General features: G+C 33.2%; 2 protein-coding genes across 2 annotated transcripts; one reads left to right on the forward strand and one right to left on the reverse strand.

The window, feature by feature from the left end:
* Positions 1-1133: 1133 nt before the first annotated feature.
* On the forward strand, positions 1134-3983 carry LOC134250912 (uncharacterized). The gene is made up of 5 exons (XM_062733279.1): positions 1134-1612; positions 2604-2839; positions 2990-3166; positions 3343-3614; positions 3750-3983. The coding sequence occupies exons 1-5, from the start codon at positions 1566-1568 to the stop codon at positions 3981-3983; spliced, it is 966 nt and encodes a 321-aa protein (XP_062589263.1). The 5' UTR covers positions 1134-1565.
* Positions 3984-8146: 4163 nt separating this feature from the next.
* On the reverse strand, positions 8147-8810 carry LOC134250913 (nacrein-like protein C1). The gene is made up of 2 exons (XM_062733280.1): positions 8789-8810; positions 8147-8529 (listed from the first exon to the last, which is right to left on the reverse strand). The coding sequence occupies exons 1-2, from the start codon at positions 8808-8810 to the stop codon at positions 8147-8149; spliced, it is 405 nt and encodes a 134-aa protein (XP_062589264.1).
* Positions 8811-20114: the final 11304 nt, after the last annotated feature.

Here is a 20114-nt window from a genome sequence, read left to right on the forward strand (position 1 = left end):
AAAACTTGGATTCCCTATTGTGGCCCCGCCCTACCCCCGGGGGTCATGATTTTAACAATTTAATATCTACACTACCCAAGGATGCTCCCACATAAGTTTCAGCTTTCCTGGCCCAGTGATTCTTGAGAAGAAGATTTTTAAAGATTTGTTCTATATATTTCTATGTAAAACTTGGATTCCCTATTGTGGCCCCGCCCTACCCCCGGGGGTCATGATTTTAACAATTTAATATCTACACTACCCAAGGATGCTCCCACATAAGTTTCAGCTTTCCTGGCCCAGTGGTTCTTGAGAAGAAGATTTTTAAAGATTTGTTCTATATATTTCTATGTAAAACTTGGATTCCCTATTGTGGCCCCGCCCTACCCCCGGGGGTCATGATTTTAACAATTTAATATCTACACTACCCAAGGATGCTCCCACATAAGTTTCAGCTTTCCTGGCCCAGTGGTTCTTGAGAAGAAGATTTTTAAAGATTTGTTCTATATATTTCTATGTAAAACTTGGATTCCCTATTGTGGCCCCGCCCTACCCCCGGGGGTCATGATTTTAATAATTTAATATCTACACTACCCAAGAATGCTCTCATATAAGTTTTAGATTTCTTGGCCCAGTGGTTCTTGAGAAGAAGATTTTTTAGTGACCCCACCCTATTTTTGTCTTTTCTTGATTATCTCCCCTTGTAAGGGGACTTGGCCCTTCATTTTAACAATTTAAACTCCCCTTTACCCAAGGATGCTTTGTACCAAGTTTGGTAATTGGCCCATTGGTTCTGGAGAAGAAGTCGAAAATGTGAAAAGTTTACAGACGGACGGAAGACGGACAAAATGTGATCAGAAAAGCTCACTTGAGCCTTCGGCTCAGGTGAGCTAAAAATGTGTCTAGGTTTTTTTATGTTCTATCAGTCCTGAAAAATTTCATTAAAATCAAGCAAGCCATTTCCAACAACTTGCGTGCACAAAATCAGTAAGAAAAAAAAAGAAAAAAACTGTGGATAACAGTAAGGTCTTCCGTTAAAAACGGAAGTTCCAACGAAAGACCTTAATAAATAAAGTGACCAAAGAGTGGGGATGAATTCTCAAACTTTTCAATACATGTATTAACTCTTAACTGTATTTATTTAATTTTGGGGTGTGAGCAGGACTGGAAGCAAGTATATACATTCGAAGTCTGGAAGCCGAGAAAATGTGACGATTCTGGCATGTGGCAATGCTGCTGGGCATATGATCCCCCCTCACTTCATCCTTAAAGGGAAAACAAAGCTGGCCCTCAAATCGTGGGATACAGAAAATGCGCCACAGGGCTCATTTGTCAGCGTTTCCGACTCAGGTTGGACGAAGCAGGCAAGTAACCTCTAGATTCTTCTCATTGTCTCCAATTACCATTTAAACAAAAAAAATTAATTTTGGTTTCTTTTCCTGTAGGGTTTATCCCTCCTCTGGTTTGAGGAGATATTTCTCAAACATATTGGGGATCAGTGTCCACAGGTTCTTATCTTTGATGGCCATGACAGCCACCACCACGTCGAGCTGATTGAGAAGGCTAGGGAACATGACATCATTCTGATGGAGATGCCTGCTCATTGCTCACACTGGTTGCAGCCCTTGGATAGGTATATATTATTCACATTGTTCACCAAAGAAGAGCAATTCTGTGCAAGTACAAACTCTGGTGTGATAAAAATTTACTGCTCCTCGTAGAGGGTGAAAACTGCAACAAATAATGACAGTGTGTTACAATAAGATAAAGTGTAACAGCTGACACATATCAGATAGACTGACAATCCAAAATTTACACTATGCCGTTTTCCAAAATTAAATGAAAATCTGTTTTACACAGCAGAATTCTACCAGACTGAACAGCTTACATCTATTCTTCTCTAAGTATAAAGTTTTGTATTTATATATCTAACATAGCGTAATTCAATAGCATTACTAAAATAAAACATGAATCAAAGGATAATCCATATTTTACGGTAGGCCTACCTAGCCACAAACTTGTCAGCATTTCAAAATATAAGAAAATATAAGTTAAATGCAGAAAATATCGAAGCTAAATGGTAAAACAATGATACTCCTCAATGCATACATAATTATAACATTGATTACTTACTCCTGTGGTGTTCTATGTCATAAAACACTTCAAGTTAACAACACACATGTAAGATCATGGAAGTATGTGATTTTCAGTAAAGGTAAAAATTGAAACCGGAGAATATAAATTTCCGGTAAGTACTACAACACTACAAATGCCTTTTAGCAAATTTTACTAGCATTGTTTTTACCAGACAAAAGGTTTCTTAAGAAATTGGATTTCTCCATTCTTTTACGTATTTCGTTTTAATAGTTACATGTATCTATTTGGCTGCATTTTACTTACCCAGATTTCAGGCAAGTTTGGTAGGTCAAACAAAAAGACAGTAATGTTCAAAAGTTAATGCACCACGTCTACGATATACAAAAGTTACGTTTAACACACATACACTCAATCCTCTCACACCCCCCCCCCCCCACATACACACCCTCACAAACAAACAAACTGATAGCAAGAGTGGTCTGATAGTATCTTTTTCCACTTTATTTTCTCAATATATGACTTTTCAGAACTGTGTTTGGACCCCTCAAAAAGAAGTGGAAAGAAATCAATGCAACTTTTACTTCTGAGACTGCCTGTCCAACAACCCATGCCAACTTCTTCAGACTATTTTCACGTGCTTGGGTCAGCTTAAAACCAGCGTACTTAATTAATGGATTCCGGGTGACGGGAATTTCACCATGGAACCCGAAGGCTATTCCGGAAGAGGCATACCTTCCATCACAGCTCTACAATGCCAATCCTGGTGAATAAATTCAAAGTTTAAATATTAAAAAGTATTTTTGATAAATAATGGCATCCCATCCACCATGACACCTTGTTTGCTTCTCTTCAGTGATAAAAAATATATCTTTGAATTGCAAGACAGAATGTTATTTATGTTATTTTTGATTAGATTACACTGAAAGAGGTGCTACTGTTGCATCAGTTACCCCATCAGCTGAATGCCATCCTGCCTTACCAACGCCAGCACAGTGTCCAATGACTACAGACATTTTACCCTTCACTGCCATGCCAAAGATTGCAAACACTGCTGAAAACACAGTCGCTGCTAATGCAATACCAATCAATCGTATGTTTTGCACTTTCAAATTTTCAATTTCCAATGAAGTTCTTTAAAACAATATAATGCAGTCACATTCGGTATTATCACCATTACTACATTTGTCGACTTGACATTAAATCTACCGGTATATGCATACTTGTACATATATAATTATACATATATATATAATATACTTTTTTCAGAGTCCGAAGTCAATTACCAGTTAGAAGAAATTCCTCAATTATCAAGTGAGGAAGTTCAGACCCTCCTAGATATGGGGTTTTTCATTACAGTCACGGGGTCTTCCATTCAGCAGGCATCAGATGATAATGATTGTCCACCAGATCTGGCGTTAGCGGCCATCGAATGCTCATTAACAGAAGAAAAGCGAAAGCATTACGAGATCTGCTTCGCACTTGGTGTTTCGTTAGATAAAGATCCCATTTTCCATACATGGAAATCTCTGAAGTCGAAGGTGGTGTAAATAAACTTCAATACAGTTTAACGCAAATTTAATTTATGATTACTTATAAATAAAAGAATTTAATCAAAGAAAATTATCAATCATCATCATCAAATAATACCCCCTTTTTATTTTACATTTTTGCAGTTGAAAAGTGGAGAAACGGCTGCAGCCGATTCAGACGTTTTAGGACCAATTCCTCATGCGGCAACGCAGCCAAAAAGTAAACGTGACCAATCATCGAAAGGTTTCTTCGTTATATCTTGTGATGAGGCGTACCATGAGAAACTTCTGAAAGAGGAAGAGAAAAAAGAAAGAGAAAGAAAAAAGAAATTGAACGCGGAAAAACGAAGAGCTCGTATAAACAAAAATTCAAAATAAAAAAGATGCTCATGGATCACTACTATCTGTTGTGAACTAAGAACAAACATTGTACATAGGGCCTATATTTAAATACACGTTGGAAAGACTAATTTATTATATTTCAGAGATATACCCGAAACGTGCATGGTGTTTTTTTTACCCCTATGTCATGTTAGCAGCTATTTAGGCACCCCCGTGGCCCACAGGTGTGCAGTATGTAGATTCTACACTTGTATCAAAATGAAAATTATACCTGCACTTTTGACAAACTGTTAATTGACTTTTGAATAATGACCTATAATTATATTTTCTGTGTAAAAAAATTAAACACCTTTGTTGTTATTAAACACGGGTATACAGGGAACGTATATGCACGATTTGTTGATTTAAAAAAATGGTTCTATTCAGTCTTAGTCTGGTGAAAATACTAATGACATTCACACACATTTTTTTTTTAATTTTTCACGATGAGGTATATACATTGTACACTGCGGCGTATCTAGAAATTTTAGAACAAGGAATCGTGCATTTATTCCAGTCCTTCACAAGTTATATAACCCTCCGAGTTTGTAGTTTTACATGTATACACAAACAATATATACAAAACAAAAATTCAACTAGATCATACAATTTATCGATAGCGTTATTAGATTTAGAAGTTTAAATCTACATGTACTGACCTTTTGTAGAAAAAGTGTGTTGTAAACACTATAGCTGCAACTCAACTATAGTCGTCGAAGATGCAAATTAACTGCTAAATTAATTGGTGATGGTGCCTCATCCCTTCCTTCTATTTCGATGAAATATGTATAACATGCATGCTGGCTAAAATACGACTCTTTAACGGAGGTTATGATTTTATTCACGAATGCTTCCATGTTGTTTCGCAATTTTAAAATACATAACGTTGTTTGTACCAAGTTTTTATGCAGATAAATACATGTATAACGTCACCCACTGGCCAGGGGACGGCCATCTGATTACGAAAAGGGAGGTCAATTTTTCGTTTGTCTGTGAAGAACAGATTAATTCCCCCCAAGATGAATATAAAATAAAATAGTCTAAAGAGCAAATTAAAAATGCGGGGCGGGGGGGGGGGGGGTTATAGATATGTATTGGGAGCATACCAGGCAAGGATATACATATATTATTTATTTTCTTCCTAAACGAGGACAGATTATAAATGTTTGACATTTTGGGGTACATGATTATCAATCTTTAAAATATGCCAGTCACCCCTTCTCATCATCAAGTTTTATGATATTTTCTTCTTAATTAAGGTAGTGGTTAATTACCAATTTACGTCTGTTTTAATATTTTGCTGCAAGTGAAAGAATACAAATTACAAAAATAAATAAATTAAATGAAAAAAAATCATATCAAACAGAGTATTGAAAAAGGACAATCAAATTAGACAGAAGTTGTTATCCTATGTATGCTTAAAAAAAAAATGTCCGATGTAACGTATCACTTGTCCGATGCTTGGTTTATGTTGTCCGATCCATGGTGAAATTTCAGTTTTTTCTAATTCTTGCTCTTTTTCTAATTCTGATTCATTTTTATTATTCTTTTTTTATAAAAAGAATCGGAAAAAATATCCAGCTTCATTAAAATACCGTCCTTGTTTACATTTCGGGAATATTGGTAATGTACTTACACGCAAAAGACGAAGGGTATCCGATGTATGGTGAATTCACCCTACTAGAATTCAAAATTGATTCTAAATTAATCATGTTGTGATGCAACGGTGATGTATTCAAGTAACATTGCTCACAAATAAAGCATAAATGAATCTTTTTCTCAATACAATATACAGGTAAACTTCGTTATCTCGACATCGACGGGACAGTCGGAAAATGTCGAGATATCCGAGGTGTCGAGATATCAGAGTTGAGACTCGATGTCCTTAATTTTACTGCATAGCAAAACCATAGACCTAAACTGAACAGACGTACATGTATAACTACAGGTACCTATTTGTTTCAGCTATCCCTCTATATTTATTAGAAAATTTAAGAATTTTTTTCACAAATGTTATTCATGAAATGCTTTCTTTTTATCTCATTTTACTAAAAACCGTTTTCCATCCAGCATTCGATCCGCGTGCCACTAGCTCTGTCAGAACAGGATACGAAATGCGCTCTATAAACTCCACACCGGAACGGTACAAAGTCGACTTCCGACTTACGGAAAAAAATTAATGCGTATATTTTTTAAAATTAATTCACGTCACTTCTTTTTCATTTCATAATCAATCATAATTAATTTTCATTTCATAGTTTGTATATTACTCTATGTATTACTTGTATTCTTTGTTATATATCCTTAAACATAAGTTGTTAATATTGATGTCTCTCTTTTTCGGAATTTGGAGAAACGAACTTAAAGCATATTAAAAATACAATAGTGAAAATCTCGATGCGTATATCTGAATCGTTAACAGTGGTATGTGTTAAGCTGTATCAAATCTAGAATACAAAGTTTCGATAAAAATATTCAAATATGATATATATATATATATATATATATATATATATATATATATATATATATATATATATATATATATATATATATATATATATATATACACACACATGTATATATATATAGTTCAGGTTGACTATTCAAATCATTGTATCAAATTAAAAGGAATTTTATTTCTTGTTCGCTTCTGTATTTTCAGTAAAAAAATGGTTCTTTTAAAGGATTTGAATATCATTTTATTTATCCCTTTCTTTGTATCTCTTTCTTCCAGCTATCTGACTGTCTCTTAAACATCCGTGGCTTAAAGATGTTCCCTTGACTAGAGTAAAACTTCTATAATTTCAATTTATATAGCAGAAGGGCATATATAAATATTTTGACAAGTGATATCTAATTGTTCAGGAAAGGTGGATGTGTGTTTCTCTTAGATATTACAAGCAATTTCTAAATTTTATATCATTAAGGGTTGCAACTGCAACGCTTATGATACACAAGTGTGTATCATTAAGCGTCGAATATGTCGATATTTTCTTGTTTCATTAAGCGTCGGTGTTGCACTGCACTTGTGACGCTTAATGATATAATTCTGTCATTAAGCGGCGATTTAGCATTAGCGGTTGATAATGTCAGCTATTAATGCAATAATTTATGGCATTAAGCGTTGCAATTGCAACGCTTAATGCTATTTGTATCATTAAGCTGCGTTTTATCATTAGAGGTTGCTACAAAGCATTATAATTACTACAAAAGATGTCGGTAAACATAAGCATGCCTGTACGGCCTTATGACAGAGAGTATTTGCAATAATTGTTATTCTGTCAAACATTTATTCTGAAGTGTTTTACTCACACTAGATCGTTGATACCTGTGTATAATATTAAACATTTATTCTGAAGTGTTTTACTCACACTAGATCGTTGATACCTGTGTATAATCACATTGATTGTAAATAGCCTGTATTTTTCTTCGCGATTACTCATATAAAGACTAGAAATCATGGAAAATGAAAGTAATGTAATGTTGAAAAATGTGGTCTCCAAAGACATTAACACTGATTTGTATAAAGCCCTTAATACTAAGTAAATTTCATTTCAAAAAAGCGAATTTTAGCATATAGATCAGTCAGGGTCACAATGTCATTGGCCTTGGTGTCACTTTATAGAGCCTTCTAGTGGACTATGCATACCAAATATGAAGTCTCTACACCTCATGGTTCAAAAGTTATAGTAAAGGTTTACAAAAGCTATTTTTAGCATATAGGTCACAGTCAAAGTCACAAGATCATTGACCTTGGTGTCATTTAAAAGGGCTTAATTAGTAAAGTATGTATACTAAATATGAAGTCTCTATCTTTCATGGTTGAAAAGTTATCGTGATGGTTAAAGTTTGTTAGACAAACAGTTAAACAGACAGACAGACAGGACAAAACAATATACGCCCCGGATCTATCGACCCAGGCGCAAAAAAACGCAATCTAAACTTAAAACATAAATCAAGGATCAGTCTGTTGATAATTATTTTGATATATGTGTGGTTTTATAGTACACTCGTCTCATAGTACAATAAAAAGAAGCAAAGATCAGTCTATTGGTGATTTATTTTCAATATCTCTGATGTTTAACAGTACATTCGTCTCAATTTTCAATACAAATCAGAAGTCATTTCCTTTCCGTTCTCTACATTTATCGCCTTCTTCAACCATCTTCACAGTTAGTATTCTCATGATCTTCAGGGCATTTATTGCCATTGTCGCCCTTATCACCATTGTCGCCGTTATCGCCAATGTCAACGTTATCGCCATTATCGCCGTTATCGCCATTGCCACCGTTATCGCCATTATCACCGTTGTCGCCATTGTCGCCATTATCACCACTATCGCCATTGTCACCATTATCGCCATTATCGCCCTTATCGCCATCGTCGCCATTATCGCCATTATCACCACTATCGCCATTGTCACCATTATCGCTATTGTCGCTATTATCACCACTATCGCCGCTGTCGCCATTATCGCCATTGTCACAATTATCGCCGTTGTCGCCGTTACCATTATATTCATACTCAGGTTCGCTGTACCCTGTAAAGTTATATGCATTTGATTATATCATTGAAATGCAGTGAAAAATTGAGGATGTTTAGTTTTTTTAAATATTATACTCAGATTTTTTAAAAATTATCTTCCATTTATTTATTGTTAAACTATATTCTCAGGATAAACATAAGAGATGGCGAACAGTGTATATTTTTTCTCCTACAAGTTTCTGACAGTTTTACAGCAATGATTAATATTTTAAAACATACCTAAAATGTTTTTTTTACAAATAATTTTTTTTTACCATTAATATTACAGGCTGCCATGACGATCATGCAGGATATCAACAGCACAATGAAAGCCCTCATCTTCTTGTTGAATCAACTGAGCTCTCAATCTGCAAATGTAAGCGATAAAATGTTATTCATCTAGGAAGAACAACATAAGGTTCCCAGAAAAAAAATTCTAAACCTTTTATAGTACGTTATTGGCATAATTATATAAAAGTCTAGGTTGTGTTTCAAAAAAACACTTTAGGGTCAATTTTGCTTGCAAGTAGAATTGCAATTTTTTAATGGTGCAATGAGTAAAAAAAAACAAATTAACCATCAATGCTTCATCTACTGATTTTGTGGTTTAATTTTCACGTACATGTATCAGAGAGAGAGAGAGAGAGAGAGAGAGAGAGAGAGAGAGAGAGAGAGAGAGATAGAGAGACAGAGAGACAGAAAGAGTTCTAAGACAAATATTTTTCTAAAAGTACATTCATATCATAAAATTCAAACCTAAAAATTATCACGCAGCATTAGGTTCTATTTTTCATAACAGTACAAAGAAAATATTTTTAAAAAATTCAATCATTAAATAGTTGGCCGAAATATTTGGCATTTTACGGCATCATATGCACATTTACTTCAACACTGAAATACTAAAACTGAAATACTTGAAATGATAACCGTTGAATATATCATTTTTCATGGGGGATTTATCACCCTTTCCCTTCTCTGAACAACGACACCCCACCCCCAACACACACACCCTCACACCCTCACAAACACACACTTCCACTCACACACACACACACTCGCGCGCGCACACGAGCAACTGATTTTAAAACCATACTTCATTAAATGTTTTCAATGTATAAACAAAATTAAGGCCCAACGAACACAGAATTGCTTTCTACTTGACAAGGAACGCTATGGATAAAATTTAGCTCCAATAAATATTAATTGATATATAAAAATAATTATGTTGCTAATACATGTAATGATGATACATGTACTAGTAATTATGTAAAAAGTAAGAAAAAAATATCAATAAAATCCGCGATAAAAATATGAAAAAAATCATAAGTCGATATAGATAAGTGTACAGATAAGTCTATATAACATAACATTAACTTGCGAATATTAAAAATGGGAATACACTTACCAGGAAAATCTGTTAAGCAAAGACAATGGTTGTCCTCAACTTGCAAAGTCCAAGATTATTAAAATTTATATAGAGGGGCACTGGAGTAATTAACGAGAAAAAAGTTATTTTTGTAGAAAAATGACAGAAGCTTATTTCGTGCATCCAATCGTTCTAGTTTTATTCTCAACGTGCAAAATGACTGTTTATCCATTGGATAGTGTTTTGCCGTAATGTTGCACATAAAACAAATTATGCCAACATCACATAATTAAGATTTGGAAAGATTATATTTTTGAATTTTTGAGACAATAAAGTATATATGTAGATTGAGAATAGTAAATATATAATGCAAAGGAAAGGTCTTTCTCGATGTGACAAAGAAAAAAAAATATTTTGAAAATTGTAAGTTTTGTTTTCAAATGCGTACGAAAATGGAAAGGATATAGTATAAGTATATCGCTTAATTTTACTTTAAATAATATTAATCATTTTGTTTTCTCAAAAATATATTTATCATACGCAATTTTTCTTCATATATTTATAGCAATTTATTGAATGATAACCGTACATTAGTATAATTATGTTCAATTACTTGATTAGATAATAACAGCTGCTTTACCCAGATTTATTGAAATGTGTGGAGATAAACAAGAGGCCCATGGACCACATCGCTCACCTGAGAAGCTTTGACCATTCTGTTCTTTACCAGATTTCCCCCTTGTTATACATAATGCATCCCCACCCTACCCCACTGATCATAATTTAGACATCTTGAAATCTACAATACCCCATGTTCCTTCCATGGGCACTTGTGTTTCAGCTTTTTTGGCCCAGTGGTTCCTGAGAAGAAGATTTTCAAAGATTTTTCCTATATATTTCTATGTAAAACTTTGATTCCCTATAATGGCCCCACCCTTTCCCCGGGGGTCATGATTCCTACAATTTAGAATTTACACTAACACAGAATGCTTCCACATAAGCTTCACTTTTTCTGGCCCAGTGGTTCTTGAGAAGAAGATTTTCAAAGATTTTTCCTATATATTTCTATATAAAACTTTGATTCCCCATTGTGGCCCCGCCCTTCCCCCGGGGGTCATTATTTGAACAATTTAGAATCTACATTATACCAGGATGCTTCCACATAAGTTTCAGCTTTTCTGGCCCAGTGGTTCTTGAGAAGAAGATTTTCAAAGATTTTTCTTATATCTTTCTATGTAAAACTTTGATACCCCATTGTAGCCCCGCCCTTCCCCCGGGGGTCTTGATTTGAACAATTTAGAATCTACACTATACCAGGATGCTTCCACATAAGTTTCAGCTTTTCTGGCCCAGTGGTTCTTGAGAAGAAGATTTTCAAAGATTTTTCCTATATATTTCTATATAAAACTTTGATTCCCCATTGTGGCCCCGCCCTTCCCCCGGGGGTCTTGATTTGAACAATTGAGAATCTACATTATACCAGGATGCTTTCACATAAGTTTCAGCTTTTCTGGCCCAGTGGTTCTTGAGAAGAAGATTTACAAAGATTTTTCCTATATATTTCTATGTAAAACTTTGATTCCCCATTGTGGCCTCGCCCTTCCCCCGGGGGTCATGATGTGAACAATTTAGAATCTACACTATACCAGGATGCTTCCACATCAGTTTCAGCTTTTCTGACCCAGTGGTTCTTGAGAAGATTTTTAATGATTTTTCCTATATATTTCTATGTAAAAATTTGATTCCCCATTGTTGCCACGCCCTTCCCCCGGGGGTCATGATGTGAACAATTTAGAATCTACACTACCCCAGGATGCTTCCACATAAGCTTCAGCTTTTCTGGCCCAGTGGTTCTTGAGGAGAAGATTTTCAAAGATTTTTCCTATATATTTCTATATAAAACTTTGATTCCCCATTGTGGCCCCGCCCTTCCCCCGGGGGTCATGATTTGAACAATTTAAAATTTACACTACCCCAGGATGCTTCCACATAAGTTTCAGCTTTACTGGCCCAGTGGTTCTTGAGAAGAAGATTTTTTAATGACCCAACCCTATTTTTGTCTTTTCTTGATTATCTCCCCTTGCGAGGGGATATGTCCCTTCATTTTTACAATTTAAATTTCCCTTCACCCAAGGATGCTTTGTACTAAGTTTGGTCAAAATTGGCCCAGTGGTTCTTGAGAAGAAGTCGAAAATGTGAAAAGTTTACAGACGGACAGACAGACGGACAGACGGACAGACGGACGGACGACGGACAAAATGTGATCAGAAAAGCTCACTTGAGCCTTCGGCTTAGGTGAGCTAAAAAAGTATTCGAAAAATACATATCAGAAGCAGAACAAACACGGACATTTAAAACATCGGAGGTAGGATCAGATGCAATGGAGGAGTGAGTATCCCCTGCCGACCGGTCACACATGCCGTGCGCTCCCTTTTACGATTCGGAAATAATGGAAAAATCTGTCGCCAATTTAGTGAGGAAATAATGGTCTAACAATGAGCATAAATAATGTCAATCAACAATTGATAGCATTTGCTGACCTTGTTACTGTATCGATCATAAAACTAACGAAATGATTTTTTTTTTCAATATTTCTTTAAAAAAGTGTTGAATTAATATTTGCGAATTTGGAGAAAATTAAAGAGACGATTGAATACTTGATTTAAGTCTACATCGTTTTCATGATCCTGGGACAAGGTCTACTAAACTTAAACCACATAGAAACTCAATATAAGTAGTACCAACTTTTTGTGTGCACAATCAGAATGTATTTAGTAAAATCATTGCGCAAATGACCTAAGACAAGAAAAGCAAATTTTTTAGTCTTAATTGTAATAAAAAAGTAGTTGTCGATGATATCAAAAAAGCCTGATGGCATATAGTGTTGAGGAAAATTATTCTGCGATTGATTTCGGTTACAAACAAATAATTTATAATTTTCCAGTTTCTTGAAATTCTTAAGTATCCACATCTGACTTAAATTACTTCTTGAATATAGGCCTACATTGAATCATAACACTACTGAATGTTGTTCAATACTGCTGTTAATATTTTAGTGAGAAGTAAAGAAAGAGGCTTGAAAGACATTGATATGAATCCGCTATGTATCTTCCCTTGTAAGGATCTTCATGAAGTTTCGGAATTCAATAGCTCTAGATATTGTTATTCAAATTCATGTCGGCTGTTGGGAGTGTTACGAATACTCAAAAACAGACGTATGATTTTAGAGAATTTTCTCCTAAGAAAGGGGGCTATTGGTTTAAATTGGGTTACAACTTGTAGAATTAAATCCCATTTTTATGTAAAATACAATTAAAACTAGAGGTACTGTGAGTGATATCCCCGCCTCTAATATGCGCCTGATGGCAAAGTCCATGTTTTGCTCTGAGACTCTACTTGCAAGCAAAGATCGGAAATAAATGTCAGATAAAGTCCACGTTTTGCTCTGGGAGACCCGAAATAAATGTCAGATGAAAAAGTAAAATAGGAGGTAACAATGGCTTTAAGTAACAAAGAATGGGTAATCTTCAATATCATAGGGAAAATGGCATTGTCATTGTTTTGCTGATGAAAAGTCGAATATGTTTCCAATCAAACTGTAAAAAAGAAGGTGCACAATGATACTATGTAACAAAGAATCTGTGAAAGTCTCATGAAATTAAATTTCATGGAATGGTATAAGATTAAGACGAGTGGATGTAAATATGGACGGACGTACAGACGGACAGACATCCTAATCACCATCTTTTCAAGCGGGGGTTTAATAATGAATCTTATAACCAAAGACAAATGTGTTACCTGCTTTGTCAGCCGGAATAAGTACACACTAATCTTGTAATCCCTTTGATTTTTTCACTTCAGTTCATAAAACAATACAAGATAGGAGCAGAGAAAACATGGACCTCCAAAACATCAGAGGTGGGATCAGATGCCATGGAGGAGTGAGCATCCCCTGTCGACTGTTTTCATCCGCCCTGTGCTCCTTGTCATGAAGTAAAGAAGCATTAGTTGATTATTAGATTTAATAATGATTAAGATTTGAAGGATATAGTAGAGTTATTTTTATTTCGTAAAAATAGTTGCACGTTTTAAGATAAATCATTTACCATCTGGAATTCATTTATATTTTTCTAGCATAATATATAAAACAAATACAATAAGAACACACTCTCGATTGACTATAAGACTAATCTCTTTAGGGAGAAAAAAATAAATTAATTTTGTATGGTTTCGTTAGAAAATTCAATATGCATGATAAGAAAATTAGCTTAGAGAACTCTTTACATATGTATTTAAATGATGTAAAAGCATTATTAAATGTCAATTTTTTGCTTGCAGGTAAAAATAAGAATTTTTCCAAGAAATGACACAATAAAAACCAACATGCAGTAATGAATAAATAATTTACCACATGTATTATGTTATTCACATTTGATGCTGTATTTTAATGGTTTGTTACCTTATTTAGAATATCAAACACTAGAAGAAATTTATCAGAATAATATACCGTCGCTTTCAAGCGATATGTCATATTAATGTAATGGTCAATTAATCTTCTGCAATAATATGCGTATGTTTGAATTTGCATCTTCCAGATGCACCTCCCCTTGTAAAGAAATAATAGTTGAACAAGTTTTCTCCGCTAACAATACCTGTGAATTATCCTGAATTGCTTTCAGTATATATAAAGGAAAAGACTTCCAAATGTAAATATTCTGAATTATCGCTTATTTTAAGATATTTTCAATAGATAAAATTTTGAAAGGAAATACACGTCAAACAATAACTTTGGCATTTGTTTCATCAAAAGTTTTTATTTCTCAACGTCCATCACTAAATCAGTGTGAAAATCTTTTATGTGTGTGTGTGTGTGTGTGTATTGTTGTGTTCCGATTATTGTTAAATATAACAATAATAAATTAATTCTATTACATTTTCATTGCTTTTTACTGTAGATATAGCTTACATGATTTCTTTACAGATTTCTACAATTGTGACGTCACAATGGTGTCCTTTAATTTAATCTAGTCAAATATTACACTATTGCGTAAAACGTGATTAATGGAATTTGCCTTTGATTGAAGTAGGATAAAATTCTAAATCATATTTCATTGGCCATACATTTATGGAATTTATGGATTTTTTTTTTCTTCGCCTAAACTATATTGCGAGTAGTAATAAATATCTGAAAACCCTTTCATCCATTTCAATCTATAATAGTGCTGAAAGCGGGGAGATACATGTGTTTCTTGTATATATATCTTGTTTTGTTTTCTTTTTTTGACTAATTCAGTGATTTTGATTTCAGTTCAGATAATTCCAATTTTCAGTATGAATCATGTTTTTCTTCTTCTTTCATATTTAATTTGAAAAATCAATCTACATGTCGTGAGAGGTTGTTAAAAATTTAGAACTTTTTTTTTAACTGCAATAATTTGATTTATCTGTTATTGTTATATTGTAGCTCTTACTTTCCTCTTTCTTCCTTTCTTTCTTTCATCATGAGTTCCGACTGTTCGTGTCCATTGGTCCGGTTGGTCCGGTGGGTATCAACTTGTAAACGTTTTTCAAATGGTTAAGATTATTTCAGTAAACTGTCAAGGTTTAGGTGATATTGCAAAGCGCAAGGATGTCTTTAATTACTAAAGAGTCTTAAATTATAACATTTACTGTTTGTAAGATACACATTTTTCGTGTGATATTGAAAACGAATTAAGGAATTTATGGGGTTACCAGTGCTTTTTCAGCTCATACTCTACAAACTCTAGGGGAGTGGCAATTCTAGTTAACAACAACTTTGATTTTAAACCTCTAACAGAAAAGGGCGACCTTGATGGAAACTTTATCTTACTTAAAGCATGTGTAGAGGGCCATGAAGTATTGATATGTAACATTTATGGTCCAAATAATGATACACCACTTTTCTTTGAAAATTTACATAAATGTATTGATGATATGCAATGTAGAAATATTATTTTGTGTGGTGATTTCAATTTAGTTTTGAATCCAGACTTGGACTATTATAATTATAAATCTATCAATAATCCAAAGGCAAGAGATAAAGTTTTGGAAATGATAGAAAATAATAGTTATATTGACCCTTTCAGACAGCTGCACGAAAAACAGCGTCGATATTCATTGAGAAGAAAAACTCCATTGAAGCAAAGCCGTTTAGATTTTTTTTAATATCTGAAATCCTTTTGTCAGGATTGGAAAAATGCTCTATAGATACTAGTTATAGATCAGACTATTCCATAATATCCTTGTCTATAGCTTTTAATGAATTTAAGAAAGGTAGGGGTTCTGGAAGTTTAATAACTCTATACTTCATGATGAAAATTACTTAGATTGCATTAAAAATGTAATTTTAGAGGTTAAGAAAAAGTATGCAATCCCAGTATATAACTTTGACAACATAGATAATATTCCAGATGCCAATTTTTATTTCACTGTTAATGATCAGCTATTTTTAGAAACTCTGCTTTTAGAGATAAGAGGTAAAACTATTTCATATGCATCATATATCAAAAAGAAAGGAGAAAACAAAGAGAAAGATTTAATTGAAAGTATCAAAATATTAGAAGAAAATGTTTGTGAAAGTAACATTGATGAATTATATAGCAAAAAGCAAGAATTGGAGAACATTAGAAAGCATAAATTGCAAGGAACTTATATCAGGAGTAGAGCAAAATGGGTTGAAGAAGGCGAAAAACCAACACACTATTTTTGTGCATTAGAATCTAGAAATTTTACTAGTAAGATTATACCTAGATTGGAGGATAATATTGGTAAAATTATTTATGACCAATCAGAAATCTTAAAGGAAGCAAAATTATTTTATGAACAACTATATAAAACCAGTACAGTAAACCCAAATACTGATCTATTCAATGAGTTAAATAATGAAGAAATACCAAAGCTTTCCAGTTAGGAAACAGAATCTATAGAAGGTGAAATTACTCTGAAAGAAGCCTCAAAACACACTACAAAATGAAACCTAATAAATCTCCAGGGTCTGATGGTTTTCTGCTGAATTTTTAAAGATGTTTTGGAAATATATTGGTCCCTTTGTAGTTAGATCTATAAATTACAGTTATAGAAGTGGAAGTCTCTCTATTACACAAAGACATGGCATTATTACACTTTTACCAAAAGGTGATAAGCCAAGATAATACTTAAAGAATTGGAGACCAATCACTTTGTTAAATACTATCTATAAAATTGCATCGGGTACTATAGCAAATAGAGTAAAAAGATACCTTGACAAAATTGACAAAAAGATCAAACAGGTTTCATCTCTAATAGATATATAGGTGAAAATACAAGGTTAATTTATGATATAATGCATTATACGGAAGAAGAAAATATACCTGGGTTATTATTACCTATTGATTTTGAAAAAGCCTTTGATACTTTGTCCTGGAATTTTATTCAAGGAGCACTTTAATTTTTTAACTTTGGTCCCTCAATTAGGAATTGGGTGTCACTTTTTAATACGGACATTACATCTGCAATAAATCAAGGTGGTAATCTTTCTGATAGAATTAACATCCAGCGTGGTTGTAGACAAGGGGACCCATTATCCCCTTATATATTCATTATATGTGCAGAAATACTAGCAATCCAAATTAGATTAAACAAAAATATTAGAGGAAAAACTGTGAACAATATTGAAAAAAAGATTTCTCAATTAGCTGATGACACTTCTCTTATTCTTGATGGTAGTAAAGAATCCCTTACGGAAACATTAAAAACACTAAAGAGTTTTTCAGAAATGTCTGGGTTACACATTAATTATGCCAAAACTCATATAGTATGGATAGGCTCCAAAAAGTATAGCAATGAAATATTACTGCCAAATTGCAATCTTAACTCCCAATTTTTTCTAAGCAACGAACCCACCCATCCCAACACAAAAATGAAAATCAGTTTCAAGAAATGTTAACTGACATATAATAATGATTATCTTATTGATGATGCTTATACATTATGATAACGATTTCAATAAAATCCGTGATAAAAATAAGAAAAAAAAAAGCAAACATAAATCATAAGGAAATGTAGACTAGTTCATATAACAAACCTACAACTTGTAAATATTATTATTGGGAATAGACTTACTAGGAAAATCTGTTAAAACCCAGTGCGGGTTATCTTCAACAAGTGATGTCCAAGATTTTTAACAATTCTATTCAGGGGCCTTGGAGTAAATTAACAAGAAAAAACATTGCTGTAAGAAAAGTGACAGATGTTTATTTGATACATCCAATCATTCTAGTTTTATTCTTAACGTGCAGAATGAATCTTAAGCCATTGGATATCCTTTTGCATTATAATGCACATAAAACAAATTATGCCAACAGTGAAAATTGAGAAGAGAAAATATGTACAAAAAGGAAAGAATAATATAAGTTTATTGTTTAATTTAACGATAAAATTAGATTAATCTTTTTTTTTTCTAAAAAAATATGTATGTGCACCTCTGCTTCCTATTTTTGAAAAAACATATATATCAAATGATAACCGTGCACTGGTATAATTATTTCAATATATTTCGTTAGATAATAACAGATGCTTTAAACATATTGAATGTAATAAACTTTTAAGTTTTGTTCAAACTTTGAAAATTCTTATGACGGTTTTTATAGAATAAGCTAAGAAAGACAAGTAAAATAAGCAATACCTTTTAGCTGATAACTTCTCAATTTTTAAATATTCTCTTTTCATTTTTCAAGCTATTTGTTCTTTCAAAGTTGTCTATGGAACAGATAATTTTTTTTTAATAATGAAAGATATGAAAAGGTACTTTATAGGAAATTTTAATGATGGATACTTTATTGCAGCCTGGAGGACCTGGCTACTCTCTCTATGCATATAAGTTTAAGTGTTTGTATATGGGGATTGACGTGGGAATAGTTATTCAGAATTAAAGTTTTCTAAACATTAAAAAGATTGTTAGTCAAACTGTTCTTTCCATTTATAAATAACGAGACACACAATATATTCACTTCCATAATGTAAATCTGTAAAAATATATATATGTTTTTCATATTCAATATATAAAGTTGCTTTTCATTTACTATCGAAAAAAAGACAGGCCTCTTTTTTAGAACATAGAATTGTACTTATCGCATAAAAACGAACTTGATACAGTTTAATTGTGTTTTGTATTCTTAAAGTGATATACATTTTTGCAAACAGGTGATGCATGTGTCTGGTTACATATTATATTTTATGCAGCCAACATTTACTTTAGGAATTAATAAAGTTTAAATGGGTATTGTTTTTGTTCGCTTTTCATCCGATAATAAGTTTTCAATACAATATCAACTATCGTCTCCATCTTTTATACGCATGTCTTTTTCACATATATCGAAGCGGTTTGATGATGAAGACTCATTTCCATTGTTTATTCTAGTTATTTCCCGGGCGACAATTGATGTTTACATCAATGTTTTCTTGTTGAAAGAATGAATCTAGTCTATTAATTAATATATAATGAGTAAACAAAAATTACCTTTGAACATTAATTGTTTAAAAAATGATATTTTTTTTAAATTTGCTTATGGTTATTTAATGAAATCTGCTAAACCGGGGAATACGTTACTTTTGCAATTCATAGCACTAATATTACTCGGATGAAAAATTAAAATTGCCTTTCGTCAAATTCCGTCCAATGTATTTCATTTACAAAAATAATTTAGGGTTAAAAATGATGTAGTCATTAATAAAATACCAGAGTAATTAAATGGCACTTTCCACCTTTCAAAGAAAAATAGAACTTTACTAAGAAACGAGTTAATAACTGCCAGCATGCAGAAATAAAAGTATAAAACAAGAGGGCCGTGGGCCACATCGCTCACCTGCGCAATGTTTAATGTTCTTTTTACTTTCTCCTAACTTTGTTGAGGCGAGCTTCAAATACTGCCCAAATCATTTATGCTGAGAAAAAAAGATTTAAAAATACAAATACATGAACTATATGCATGAAACATGCATAGCTAATTGAAATTATTGCATCAACAATGAAAACATCATTTAGTGAGCTCAGTGCTCACAGTACCTCTAGTCTTACCTGTAAAACAGTGGCTCCTCCTTGTGAGAACTGTAACACTGCCCCTGCTGAACCGATTCCCCCGGTGACCAGAAGCAACAATAACATCCGCCATGTTCTAATAGAAATATACTTATCATGGCTTTGGTACTCTTGAGATCTTTTTTTTTAATCTATATAT

The sequence above is a fragment of the Saccostrea cucullata genome, unplaced genomic scaffold (assembly GCF_032062105.1).
Source record: "Saccostrea cucullata isolate Sc308-1 unplaced genomic scaffold, CSIRO_AGI_Scuc_v1 ctg12491, whole genome shotgun sequence".
In the NCBI taxonomy this organism is placed as follows: domain Eukaryota; kingdom Metazoa; phylum Mollusca; class Bivalvia; order Ostreida; family Ostreidae; genus Saccostrea; species Saccostrea cuccullata.

Excerpts from the sequence above, each read along its gene's own strand:
- LOC134250912 (XM_062733279.1), top strand. The coding sequence starts at position 1,566 with ATGGAGATGCCTGCTCATTGCTCACACTGGTTGCAGCCCTTGGATAG. Across the intron at positions 2,840-2,989 it reads GCTCTACAATGCCAATCCTG|ATTACACTGAAAGAGGTGCT; the intron begins GTGAATAAATTC and ends ATTTTTGATTAG. Across the intron at positions 3,167-3,342 it reads TAATGCAATACCAATCAATC|AGTCCGAAGTCAATTACCAG; the intron begins GTATGTTTTGCA and ends TACTTTTTTCAG.
- LOC134250913 (XM_062733280.1), bottom strand. The coding sequence starts at position 8,810 with ATGGCAGCCTGTAATATTAATG. Across the intron at positions 8,530-8,788 it reads GGCAGCCTGTAATATTAATG|GGTACAGCGAACCTGAGTAT; the intron begins GTAAAAAAAAAT and ends ATAACTTTACAG.